The sequence below is a fragment of the Podarcis muralis genome, chromosome 14 (assembly GCF_964188315.1).
Source record: "Podarcis muralis chromosome 14, rPodMur119.hap1.1, whole genome shotgun sequence".
NCBI lineage: Eukaryota > Metazoa > Chordata > Lepidosauria > Squamata > Lacertidae > Podarcis > Podarcis muralis.
The window spans coordinates 23,796,435-23,810,231 of NC_135668.1; the positions used below are offsets into that span (position 1 = coordinate 23,796,435).

General features: G+C 45.3%; 1 protein-coding gene across 2 annotated transcripts in view; it reads left to right on the plus strand.

The window, feature by feature from the left end:
- IGF1R (insulin like growth factor 1 receptor) overlaps nucleotides 1-13,797 on the plus strand; it is a 192,405-nt gene that overhangs the window by 75,414 nt on the left and 103,194 nt on the right. Inside the window, exon 1 of one of the 2 annotated variants that reach the window (XM_077918992.1) lies at nucleotides 3,652-3,755. The exons of the other annotated variant lie outside the window; for it this stretch is intronic. Coding sequence (XP_077775118.1) covers nucleotides 3,743-3,755 — 13 coding nt within the window. The 5' untranslated portion in view covers nucleotides 3,652-3,742. Of the gene's footprint in view, nucleotides 1-3,651; nucleotides 3,756-13,797 lie in introns of those variants that run through there. 2 annotated transcript variants of the gene reach the window in all.

Genomic DNA, 13,797 nt, shown 5'->3' on the forward strand with positions numbered 1-13,797 from the left:
ACTGTGTTTGCACGACCAAATTTTTAAAGAGCAAAATGCTGCCAGTGATGTTTGGAGCGAGCTGTGTGTGTGTGTGTGTGTGTGTGTGTGTGTGTGTGTGGTGCCAACCTTTACTGTGTTGCAAAACGATGTCGCTGAATGATGCACCCCTCGTGTCTGTGCAAGAAGAGTGTGTCAGAGGCTGTTCCCTCAAACACCGCGGTGGCAGTGCTGGGCTTCCTCCGAGGCCTGTGAATAGCTTTAATGCTTTTTTACTCAACGTGTCAGGATGCCATTTCAGCACATCTGTCAAAGCAAGAGCCAGGAGCAGCTGCTGGTGTTTGGAAGCTTACCTTGACGCCTTTCATCGCCTGATTCATCCGAATTTGGTGTTTTGGAAGGGCCTACATGCAGATTTAGTTGAAGTCCTGGAGGTATACGTGCCAACTTGACTGAGGCTTGGATCTAAACCCTTTCTCCCCTCTTTTCCCACTTGCATTTTGGAGTCCAGAGAGGACTACGCCATTTGCTATTCATTATGTCAGAACAGACGTGTGGCAGTTTATTGATAGGGGGGGGGGGGTTAGCCTAAAGGTAGCATGCTAAGTCATACTTGCAGGAACCCATGAGGGAATAGCATGAAGCTCCTTTCTCCAAAGATACTTGACTGTCTTGTGATTTTACAACACTCTGTGCGCTTCCAGAGCCAGCCATTTGGTTGCCCCGTGTCATGTTCTTTTAAAAGGAACATGATACATTGTTTACCAAAACGATTCCTGCCTGGAAGAACAGGTTTTTATTACACCAGCCTTCAGTTTCCAAGCCCCTATGGCTGCAAAGTTCCTCAGCTTTTTTTGTGCTTTAAAATCTTCTCAAAATCTCTCGGGGTGGGGAGGTGATATGGCTGCAGTAACTCCTACTGGACTTAATGGTCGGACTAACTTCTTATTAATTTTCTTCCTGGAGCTGAAAATGCAAATATTTTGAGCTGTAGCAAGATGACTTGAAGAACCTCTCCATGCGGTCTCATTTCAGTGTAGGAAACTGTGTGTTTTGTAAAGTCGAGCATACGTGTGGGGAGGAAGAAAAGGGAATAGACCTTATATGTCTATTGCAGCTTCAAATATACACTGGTACTTCTGGTTACGTACTTAATTCGTTCCAGAGGTCCGTTCTTAACCTGAAACTGTTTTTAACCTAAAGCACCACTTTAGCTAATGGGGCCTCCTGCTGCTGTTCCACCACCGCACGATTTCTGTTCTCATCCTGAAGCAAAGTTCTTAACCAGAGGTACTATTTCTGGGTTAGTGGAGTCTGTAACCTGAAACGTATATAACCTGAAGCATATGTAACCCGAGGTACCACTGTACCTTTGGAACTAGTGATAGCCAGCATGGTATAATGGTTAAGAGCAGGGGTCAGCAAACCTTTTTAGCAGGGGGCCGGTCCACTGTCCCTCAGACCTTGTGGGGGGCCGGAGAATATTTTGAAGAAAAAAGAAGAATGAATTCCTGTGCCCCAAAAATAACCCAGAGATGCATTTTAAATAAAAGGACACATTCTACTCATGTAAAAAGACACTGATTCCCGGACCGTCTGTGGGCCAGATTGAGAAGGCGATTGGGCCGCATCCAGCCCCCGGGCCTTAGTTTGCGTACCCATGGTTATGAGTGTTATTTTAGGACCACATTTATATCATATGATGCCACTTTAATAAACAGTCATGTCTTCCTCCCCAAAATTCTGGGAACTGTAGATTGTTAAGGGTGCTGAGAGTTGTTAGGGGATGTCTATTCCCCCTCACAGAACTGCAGTTACCGTATTTTTTGCTCTATGAGACTCACTTTTTCCCTCCTAAAAAGTAAGGGGAAATGTGTGTGTGTCTTATGGAGCGAATAGAGGCTGCGCAGCTATCCCAGAAGTCAGAACAGTAAGAGGGATTGCTGTGCAGCGATCCCTCTTGCTGTTCTGGCTTCTGAGATTCAGAATATTTTTTTCCTTGTTTTCCTCCTCCAAAAACTAGGTGCGTCTTATGGTCTGGTGTGTCTTATAGAGCGAAAAATATGGTGAATGGATCGTGAAGCCAATCTTGGGAATTGTAGCGACTCTGGTTGTGAGGATGAAATGGGGCAGGGGAGAACCATGTACATCAATCACACCAAGTTTCTTCAAGGAAACACGGCACAGAATTGTAATAATTGAAAATATTACTGTTTCATAACGAAGGCAGACGTTCTAGGCCTGCTGCAGATGTCGCCTTGTTGGACTTAACATTCTTTCTGGCACATGAGTGCAGGCTGTGGGCGCTCCCGTAGCAAAAGGGCGGAAAGACAGTCTGCACGCGCTCAGGAAAAACGTTTCTGTTCACTAATCTCCATTTCTTCCTGTCATGGAGTGGGTGAGGGTGGGGGAACCCTGCTTTGGATGGCGAGCCTTGTTTATAACATGACTAACAGAGCCTCGGTGGCGTTTGTAATAGCTTATTACGGTTTTGAATCTGGTCAGCTTTTGAAACTGGGGCACGGCAGCTCTTTCTCTTTTCTTTTCCCTGTGTGCGTTGACTCGTCCCAGGGATGACTTCTTTTCCTTCCTTGCTTTCTTTTATAACCTGTGTGTGTTTGAGAGAGAAATGGGGCCCCTGGCCTGCTAAAAAAAGGCTGCACCAGGAAAGCGACTGAAAAGGCCGAGGGTGTGAGTTCCGAGGAGCTGAGATCAGGGGTGGTGAAACTGGTGCCTTTCCCCTCTCTCTCCACCCCTTCGATGAGGCCCTGTGCTTGTTCAGGCTGCTCCAGGCCCTGGAAGGCTACGCTCAAGTGAGGCACCTCGAAAGGGGTGGTTGAAGCGAGGGGTGGTCTGTTTTTCCGCCCTTTGTGTACAGGGAAAAGAGGGAGGGCTCTGGAGCACACACTCTATTTAAAGCTCCCCGTGAAGGCAAGCCCACTTGCTTGAAGATGGCTCCTCCTTTATTTCCCCCCCACCTCCACCCTCCGCAAACCCCCAACTCTTGTTTTCGGAACGGAGATGTTTGCTGTGCCCGTTTTAAGTCAAGCAATCACAGTTTGGTACTAGTGGCTGCATTCATGAGCTGTGTGGCCTTTTGTCTGTGGAGCTGCGGAGAGAGAGAGAGAGAGAGACATATTTTGGAGGGTCTCTCCCCCCACCGATCTTCTCCCCACCCCTTTTGAAAGGGAAACAAGGAACAGCCTTTTCTCCTGGGCTGCCATGCCTGTTAAAAATCACTTTACATGGCAATAATAACATGCTTAGGAACGTAGGGTTGTATCCATCTACGTTGTTCTCTGGGCCTAAGGTGGTCAAATCAATGCAACAGCAGTGGGTCTACTCAAAGTATACAAGCTGCAGGAAGCAGCTTTATATTGAGCGAGACCATCTAGCTTTGCGTTCTCCTGCACTGTGACGCTCCCAAGTGTTTCAGTCACGGAAAACAGTTTCTCTACCATGGTGTTGTGGCTATTCCCCAAGATTCCAGTCCTCATCGTTCTGATATAAATGGGAGAAGAAACTGTGCTATGTGGAGTCAGACCATTGGTGCATCTAGCTCAGTACAGTTTGCACTGACCAGCAGCAGCTCTTTGGGTTTTCAGACAGGAGCTTTCTCCCAACCCTACGTGGAGATTCTGGGCATGCAAACCAGGGACCTTCTGTATGCAAAGCAGATTTTCTGCCACTGAGCAGCGTTCATTCCCCAGTGGTGTTTCCCGCTTCAGAAGACAAGTAGTCTATCATTGGACTAACATCCCTGATGCAGTTTCCAGGTGAGTAGCTGTGTTAGTTTCTTATAGCAAAAGCAGCAAAGAGCCCTCAGAAAAAAACAGAATATTGTGGCAGCTTAATAACACATTGGTTGTAGGAAGTTTTCGTGGACTACAATCCACGTGGATTTCATCAAGTTCATGTGATGAAGTAGACTTACAGTCCATGCATAATATAAGTGTTAATCTTTAAGGTGCCATAAGGCTCCTTGTTTTTCCCAGAACTTCAGCTTTGTACAGCTCATGTTGTACTCCAGTAGGGAGCAGAATTATTTGTTTTCCCCTAGCATTGCTGCAAAGAAAATAGTGAATATCACATTTTGTGAGCAGCTAAGTATGTGTTCAGTGTTGACTGTCCTTAGTGATTTTGGCTGTGGGTATGCTTTTCTGCATTTTTTTTTAAAAGAAAAAGGCTTTGCTTGAGGAGAATTTTTAATCTAAACCTAGCAAGGATAATTGGATTCTTTCTTTGTGTTTTTGTTCCACCTGCCCTCATGGTTTCCTCCATTCCTGGGTCCCCAATTTTCCCCTTGCAAGGTAGGTTAGACTGAGAGATTGTGACTGTCGTGAGGTGAGACCAGCGAGCTTCAAGGCTGTGTAGGGATTTGAATATGGGTCTCTCCAGGCTTCTTACAACTCTCATAACTGCTGTATTATACCAGTTCCCAGGGGCTGCAATTTTATCTATCACAAATCAGTGGGGACTTGAATGTGGTTAAGTTTGGGGTTTGTGTATTTACTTAGTGCCACCAGTTTGTAGGGTTGGTCTGTGTGCTTTTCAGTATCCTACTGACTCTTTGGTTTCCTGGGACCCTTTCTTTTGCCTTAAAGTGCTTGTGGTTTCCTGTGGTCCTGTATCTTAACTGTTAATTAGGGCTGGAACAGTCATAATGTTTAATTCCTTTTTTAGTTTATTACAGACAAAACATCAAAACAAACAAACCGATATAAAACAATCAAAACATTGCAAAGATCATGCCGGAAAACCCCCCACATGTGATCCGTGCAACCTCATTACACACTTTGGAAAGAATATATAGGATTGATTAAAGCAGCAGACATGCAAAGTGAACAACAATGACCTTTAAACCTCGGAGAGAGTCAGTGGCATGATATCTAAATAAAGAAAACCTGGAATGTCAAGATAAAAGTTCAAGATAACATAGCTCTCCAAAAGAATAGTGAACAAAAGGTGGTCTAGGTTCTTCCGGTGAGGAGTTAATGAAAGAAATGAAGGGTGACAAGTTATTATAAAATTGATCTCTGTTAATGTCACCTCTGTCACTGCTCTGCAGTGTTGTGTTAGTTTCTCTACACGTGCAACCTTGCAAGGTAAAGGTAAAAGGTAAATGATCCCTGGACAGTTAAGTCCAGTCAAAGGCAACTTTGGGGTGCGGCGCTCATCTTGCTTCAGGCTGAGAGAGCCAGCATTTGTCCACAGACAGCTTTCCGAGTCATGGGGCCAGCATGACTAAGCAGCTTCTGGCGCAACGGAACACCGTGATGGAAGCCAGAGCGCACAGAAATGCCATTTACATTTCCACCGCAATGGTACCTATTTTATCTACTTGCACTGGTATGCTTTCGAACTGCTAGGTTGGCAGAAGCTGGGACAGAGCAATGGGAGCTCACTCTGTCATCTGGATTCAAACTGCCGATCTTCCAGTTAGCAAGCCCAAGAGACTCAGTGGTGTAGACCACAGCGCCACCTGCATCCTTGCAAACCTTATCACACCACTGCACTATTTAGAATTTTATAAAACACATGGAACACATCGTCCCAAAACTTGCTTACATCCTGACACTCCCACCATAAGTGAGTATAAGTCCCATTAGTAGAGCACCTCTGCCAATCAAGAGGGAAAACAGAGCTGTAAATATGACATAAATGCACTGGTGTTAGATACCAGTTGTGGCAGAGTCATTGCACCTTAACAAGTGCAGAGATCGATTTAAAAGAAGGTCCCCTCCAGATATTTCCATTATATCTGCTTCCCATATTAAGCACAAGCCACCCTTATCCTAATACTGATAATCATTATTTAATTTAATGGTTGTAAAGCTGGCTTGTTCCCTCCCTCCCCCTTTGTATGCAGATTCCCCACTTCCTTCTCTACCTGGAGATGTAATTAATAGCTAACCATGGTTTGCTTCAACCCAGGGTTTGCGTACACTGGTTTTGCTCTCAGCTTCTGCTACTTGCTTATAGAAACTGATATCTGCCCTGATGCCTGAACATGTCAAATTGTGGTTCTCACAAACCCTAGGTAGCCTTCAAACCAGGGTTTTTCATTTGGCTTGCATGCGCAATATAGTTGCTTGTCATATTGAGGCATTACTACATACTGGTTGCCATGGAATGAGGAAGCAAATGGAAGTGCAGGAGAAGGGAGGGTGTGCAGCCCTATAGACAGTTGATGGCTAAACCGAGGTTCGGCCATGACAAAATACAAAGTTTAACCATGGGTGATAACTCTGGTTGGTACAGTTTCAGCTCTGAGTCACAGCTGATTCTTAAGTTGGGAAGGAAGCCCATAGCAGAGCTCTCAGAACTGGGATCAGATTGTCCAACCCCCAATTGTTTAGTGAGAAACCAAACTCCTTGCATGTCTTTTATAAAGTTATGGGCAGATTGCATTTTACAGGTCCATTTCTTGGGTGCTTTTCCCTCTTCCCCTCCCCCAAAGATCATAAACTAATTACCGTATTTTTCCCTGTATAAGACGCACTTTCCCCCCTCCAAAAATTAAGGGGAAATGTGTGTGCGTCTTATGAAGTGAATGCAGGCTCCTTGGCTTCCGTGATAGCAACGCGAAGCCTCCGAAGCGCAGTGGGAGCAGGGATAGCCGCCTGAAGCCTCCGGAGGCTTCGGGTTGCTTTGCTGAAGCCAGGAGAGTGAGAGGGATCGATCCCGCTTGCTCTCCTGGCTTTGCTTCACTGTAGAGGCGCTGCACAGCTTTCCCTCTTTGCGCAGCGCCCCTTCAGCGAAGCGGGGGGAGAAATGGAAGGGGCTCCGTTTCTCCTGCCGCTTCGCTGAAGGGGCGCTGAGCAGAGAGGGGGAGAATTTTTTTTCTTGTTCTCCCCCTCTAAAACAAGGTGCGTCCTATGGTCGGTTGCGTCCTATAGAGTGAAAAATACGGTAGAAATGGTTTGCCTAAATCATACTGAAATTACATGAAGAAAAGTGCGTATTTTTAGCGATGCGGAGTTAGTTTTCAGTGTAGCATTTCATGGAGATGAAACCTACTGAGGAACACAGACCCAGATATGAAATTTGTCAACCACCTGGGCGGCACGGCTGCTAGTGGAAATTTCCCCAACAAACATGTTGATTTATTTGAAAAAAAAAATATCCATGTCTCCGTTGAGTCTGGTTCATTGATAAGCTGCTGAATTTAGAAGCTTGGGTTTTCCATATTGAAGCGTTCCTTGGTGTGTTTATTACACAGCCCTTGTATTTATAAAAGTAGCTTCAAGATTTGGGGGCAGAAGAAGAAGACAGAATCAACTTAGCTAACCCAGACAAACCCTGCTTTTCATTTTGGTATTCATATCCGCCAATCATGTAAGAATTTCTGGTTAACAGTTTTAAAATGTCCACATATCTCATCACTCAAGGAGTCTAAATTGCTTTCTGTCTGCTTGATAAACGGTCCAGCCCTCCTTCTGCCTTAGTATTTTTTTCCAATATACTTGAGGAATATAGGTTGGCACGTGGCATATCTTCTGGTGACAAGCAAATGTGGAGATTTTCTCATCAAGCTGCAAATCATTACTCTTGCTTCTTGCTAATGAAATGTAGGCACATCTACTTGCTTTGCGGGGGTTTCCAGAGGAAAAATAACCTTCCTTTTTGCATATGCCAAACAACATGGCTTGTTACAAGCTTGTTCTTTGATGTGAATTAAAAAACAAAACAGCCAGCCTACTCACGTTAAGCTAGCAGGGATATCCCATATCAGCTTGGCTGTCTTGCTTATCTGCTACCATGTATGTTATATTTTGTTTTCTAGTGCTGTAACAGGAGCCAATCTGTCAGAAAAGTGGGGTATGAAATTAAACCAAAATTTTAAAAAATTGGCCTAAAATAGAGGATGACAGCAATGTTTCTTTTGCTGGGTTCTGGGTGGTGATTATTTCTCACCACACTTTCTACCAGGTGAGTGGCTATTTACAAGGGGTTCTTCACCCAGCTGTGCACCAAGGTTGGTAACGTTTGTGCCGTTGAATCAGACTTGGTTAATGCAGCCTTGTGCCTGGTTGTCTGTGGCAAGGGTAAAAGGGCAATGCACATGACCAGGAGTGGCATCCATGCCAAGATGGATTCCAGATGGAGGTAGTCATTAATTAATTACCACATGTTGTCTAGCAAAGAGAAAGTGCCTTGGCTGTCTGTTCATCTCTGAACTACATGGAAAAACACAAATGCTAAGTACATAAACCCAACATTCCTCCATATATGTTATTATGGGGGCCAGTTGTCTAGAGCAGGGGTCAGCAAACGTTTTCAGCAGGGGGCCGGTCCACTGTCCCTCAGACCTTGTGGGGGGCCAGACTATACTTTTTTTGGGGGGGGGGATGAATTCCTATGCTCCACAAATAACCCAGAGATGCATTTTAAATAAAAGGACACATTCTACACATGTAAAAACAGGCTGATTCCTGGACCGTCCATGGGCTGGATTTAGAAGGCGATTGGGCCAGATCTGGCCCCCAGGCCTTAGTTTGCCTACCCGTGGTCTAGAATGTGGAATGCCTCCCCGTTGCTCTGCGCTTTTGTTTATGGTTATCCCCTCTCCCTTTTCCTCTCCTTTGTCATCTTAACAACAGGCTGTTGATTTTTGGGAAGGAATTTAGCATGCAAAAGTCTCAGGTTCGGTCCCCAGCATATCCGGTAGGGCTGGGAGAACCCCTGTTTCTGAAACCCTGGAGAGCCAGTCCCATTCAGTGTAGACATTACTGTGCTTGATAGGCCAGTGGTCTGACACAATAGAAACAAATTTCCTATGCACTTGGGTTCTTCCACTTTTTATTGCTTTACTGATGGCATATTTGTTTTCCAGAAGTGTTGTGCAGGCTAACAGGAGAGAGAAAAGCATTTAAATTTTATTAAAATGTGCTGGCCCTACAAGTCTCCCCCAGTTCAAACTACGAGGTACCACTGTACAGTGGTACCTCGCGTTACATACGCTTCAGGTTACATACGCTTCAGGTCACACACTCCGCTAATCCAGAAATAGTACCTCGGGTTAAGAACTTTGCTTCAGGATGAGAACAGAAATCGTGCTCCTGTGGCGCGGCAGCAGCAGCAGGAGGCCCCATTAGCTAAAGTGGTGCTTCAGGTTAAGAACAGTTTCAGGTTAAGAACAGACCTCTGGAACGAATTAAGTACTTAACCCGAGGTACCACTATATCGCCTTACTCTTAACCAAATTCCTCCTCTGCAAGCCAGATTTAAGATGTTTCGGTATGTGTATACTTCTTAATCTTGTCCTTGCTGCTTTCGCTCAGTTACGCACAATGATGCCTTGGCAATTGTTGTTGAAAAGCTTTTTCGTATAAGTCAATATAGGAGGCCCTGTGTTGTAAAATCCAGCCCTCCAGAATTCCTCTTGGATGACATACAAGCACCTCAGATTGCAGAGCCTCACGTGGTGCCCCTCCTTCAAATTAAGCCTCTGCAGCTCTCGGCTTTCCTGAAACGTCCAAGTTGAGTTACAAATTGCGCAGCTCTTTGACTTGGGGCTGGGGGGGGGGGGCGGGGTGCGCGCGCATGCATGCTATACTGAGTGGTTTGCGGAAGATTTAGAAGTTTTTCCTATTTGCCTTGATTCCACCAAATTTCTGCATTCTGCTTTATAAAACAAATAAACGTACACACACACACACACACACACACACACACACACACACACGCTTCTGCTTGTCTTTCCATCTCTTGGTTTCTGCTGTGAAGCCTCCCCAGAGCAGCCATTTATGAATGAGGCACCAGTGGCAGGGGGAAGACAACCTCTGATACGATAACAGCCTGGCACTCTCGTTTCATTTAGTGGCTTGTGAATGCAGGGAGGTCAACCTCTGTTTTTATCCATTTTACTTTTTGAGTGGTTTCCTAACACTGCAGTTAAACCAGAGTTGTTTTCTGTGTGTCCCAGATCCCCCCCCCCCCTTCCTGAACAAGTGTGTGTGTGTGTGTGTGTGTGTGTGTGTGTGTGTTTTATGGCTGAGGAACACATCAACCCAGCTCTAGTTTCTGCATTCTTCCTCCAAAGACTCCCCTCCCCCTGGTTAAAAAACAAAAGTTAATAAAAGCATCGGTTCCTTTTCCATACTGTTTCCAAGTAGTTGTGAATTAATGCACCCAGCAGTTGTATACCATGATTCTGTGATGATATGGTACAGAATACACCTCTGCAGGATTTTTTTTTTTTAGTCTGTTCTGCAGAGGGAATTTTTAAAGTGTGTAAGCAATGCCTAGAATTAAATTAAGCAAATGCTATCAGTTCACCCAGTTTGTGTAGGCGGTTGGACCCTTTAGTTGGAGTTTTTATTTTATTTTTTAAAAAGGAATAAAGCTGCCTTAGCATGGAACACAACACTGACCAAAGGCCTGCCCCCCCCCCAAGCTCCCCATAGAAGTTGAGGGATTTTGCACCCAGGAATTCCCTGGGACTCACACAGGCTACAGTCCCCTCTTCCCCCGTGCGCCCCCCTCTTCTTGTTGGCTACATTTGGTAGCCGGTTGTTTGTGGCTCGCCAGACCCCTCCTGTTGCTCACGACTGAATTGACGCTTCCCCGACAATGGCACCCTCGCTTCCTATTCAGCGGGGCAATGAAGAGACTAGCCATTGTTCCTGGGCATAATTGAGCCTCTATCGAAGCAAAAAAACAAACAAACCCCCAAACAAAACAAAAAACAAAAGAGATGGACAACCCAGTTTAAAGCTTCTTGTTTGAGCCTTCCAGCAGTGGTGACTGCATAGGGCGAGAAACCTAATTACTAACAATAAACTCTTTGAAGCTCGTGCTTATCCCCTTTATAGATAAGGACCTGCATGGCAACCGCAGTGAGAGAGAGATGGAGAGCGGGAACGTGCACATGAATCCTAGTGGAAATAGTTCCATTTCCCTTTCATTCCACTGCAAGAATATTTGGTTGCCGCAGCCTTTTTTAGGGAACAGGGATATATCCTTATCCAGGCATTCAGTACCCTTGCATACCAAATACCTGCATACGGTTAAAACTATTATTCTCTCCCCTCCCCTCAAAAAAAGCACGAGGTCTTAGCTCTTCGTTTCTCTGTAGTTGTGGGGTGAATGTATGAATCCTGAAAAACCCCAGAATTTTTTAATGTTGGGAAGCTAGTACTTAAGCTCTGGTTCTTCCAGAAACCCCTTATGTGGCTTTGGGCAGACCATCCTCATCCCTGTTCCCCCTGCATGTAGAGAAGTAATAGTGTCAACATAGCCAGACCTTTGGTCCATTGTGCTCTGTATTGTCAACACTGACTAGCCCAGGATATCAGGCAGATGAAGAAGGCTACATCAGGACCATAAGTAAGTGAATTCCTCAGGTCTTATGCCACCCACCCTGCCTTTGGTTCAAGTGAGGCTCTCTGAGAAGCTGGTTACAGCAGCTCAACCTCTGTCGAAAAGTACAACAAAGTTATCAAATGCCGGTCAGAGTCAAGCGATAACGTTAAGCGTAGGCAAGCTGGGTTAACTGCTAGAAAAAGCTTTGTAGTAAAACAAAACAGTGTTGCCAGCAGCAAAGGGGGGAAGATAATCAGATAAACGCTTCACACTCAAAATACAGAAATCAGCCAGGATGAAAGCCAGAAGGGCAAATTAACTGACGCTTCCCATCAGACTTTAAGGAATAGCAAGGCAGGTAAGGAAGCACCTGTCTGTTCCCCATGCTTTTCAACATTTACATGAAACCACACGTAGAGGTCATCAGGTTCAAGGTGTGCCAGGTTCCATCCTAGGTGTCTCCTGGTAGGTAGTGCTGAAAAAAAAACAACCCTGTCCAAAACCCTGCCAGCCAGTGTGGACAATACTGAGCTAGATGGACCAATGGGTTGACTGCATAAGGTAGCTCCCTATGTTTCTATGGTTTGTATCCAGACACTTGCTTGGTGCAGCACTAAAATAGACTAGACTAGATCAGGGAGGTCCAACGCACAGCCTGAGGGCAACATTTGAAAACACACACACACACACACACACACACACACACACACACACACTCCTATCTGTGGTTCAAACTCAGAGTTGATCAGCTCCTCATAGGCACAGCTGATGATCCCCAAACTGGAGCTCCTGGTGTTGCAGAAACGTCCCTCCAGTGTTAGCGTGCTAATAGAGAGGACTCTTGGTTTAAAGCCAACTAGCACTAGACTGTTCTGAAGTCATTCTCAGACACCCGTGATGACTTCACAGGCCACTTGTTTGCACCTGTTTTTTTGGTGGGGGTGTGTGATCTAGAATAGGGTGTTCCAACCTCACTGCAGGATGTGACAAGATAGCATTAGGGGCAGGAGAGGAGAAGAGATGGTGAAAAAGTTATGCAGCAGTTTCCTCCCCACTCTTCCGCCCCCAAATCAGAACCCTGGAATTGTAGAGTTCGAAGGAACCCTGAGGGGCATCTAGTCCAACCTCCTGCAATGTGGGGATCTCATGTAGATCATACATGACAGATGACTATCCGGCCTCTGCTTGAGCTGATGAAAGTGATTTCTGGATGTTCAAACATGGGCATTTGGATCATGGCAAGGAATTATTTATTTTTCTGTTTAGAGCAAATTTGATGCCACTTCTCAGGATCACAGCTCATTCCAAAGCAGCTTGCCTGCAACTTGCAGTAAAAAGCCAGAGAAATACAACACAATTATTAACTGTTAGTGACGAGTGCCTGGCGATGCCTGGGAATTTGTACAAACAAACAAAATGTATTCTTTTAAATGGATAGTGTAATTTGTGAGTTTGGACCCGCCATGGCAGAAATTGGGTGAAGTCATGCCAGAGTCACATTTTGGTCTGTCATTTTCAGTAAAAATGACACCTGGCATCCAAATGTTGCTTAACATTGCTGCCTCCACTTAAGCAACCCTCATGTTGAGTTTGGCGATGATATCTTAAAAGGCAGACAAACTTTTAGACAGCGGATAGACAAACTGCTTTCCAAAACATATAGTAAAGGATCATCATCATCATCATGTGCACGAGCATAAATGCTCATGGGTTCTGAAGTGGCCGTGAATGACCAGGAGCAAGACATGGGGTGTGATAGCAAATAGCTTGATGAAGGTCCAGTGTGTGGCAACTACAAGTAGTAATATTTCTTTCCACTGGCCATAGAGTAACTCGGGGGTTCCCAAATTGTGGATTGCAGACCACCAGTTGTTAGAACCATAGAATGGTAGAATTGGCAGTGGCCCCAAGGGTCATCTATTCAGACCCTCTGCAAGGCAGTAATCTCTTTGCCCAATGTAGGGCTCGAACCCACAACCCTGAGATTAAGAGCCACATGCTCTACTGACTGAGCCGTCCCAGCGGTACTGTTCACCAGCTTCATTCAGGTGGTCTTTGGTCTGCTGGTGAAAAATGGTGGGAGCAGCAGCCATGCATGATGGCTTCTCTTAGAACCTGGCAGTCTACCCATAAGGTGAGCAGGAAAGGCCAGAAGTAACAGAATTGAACATAATCTGAGGAGCCATCCCTGCTATAGGGGGTGTACACATGGTAGCAAAACAGGGTCTGTCTGCTTTTAATTGATTGGCCTGTTTTCAGCATGAGAAAAGTGCAGGCAAGCATCTCTGCTGTCTTCCACCTTGTGGTAACTAGTGGCCTTTAAACTTTTTGTCACTAACAGAATTAAACACACACATATACACAAAGACACACATGCTAATATAATCCTGGTTCTTCATGACTGGCAGTCTGGAAAGGCATTTTGTAAGGGGAGGAGAAGGGGTTAAACCTGCCTCCCAGCCGGATGCAATAAATATGCTGTTTGCATAGGAACCCAAAAGGCTCCCAAAG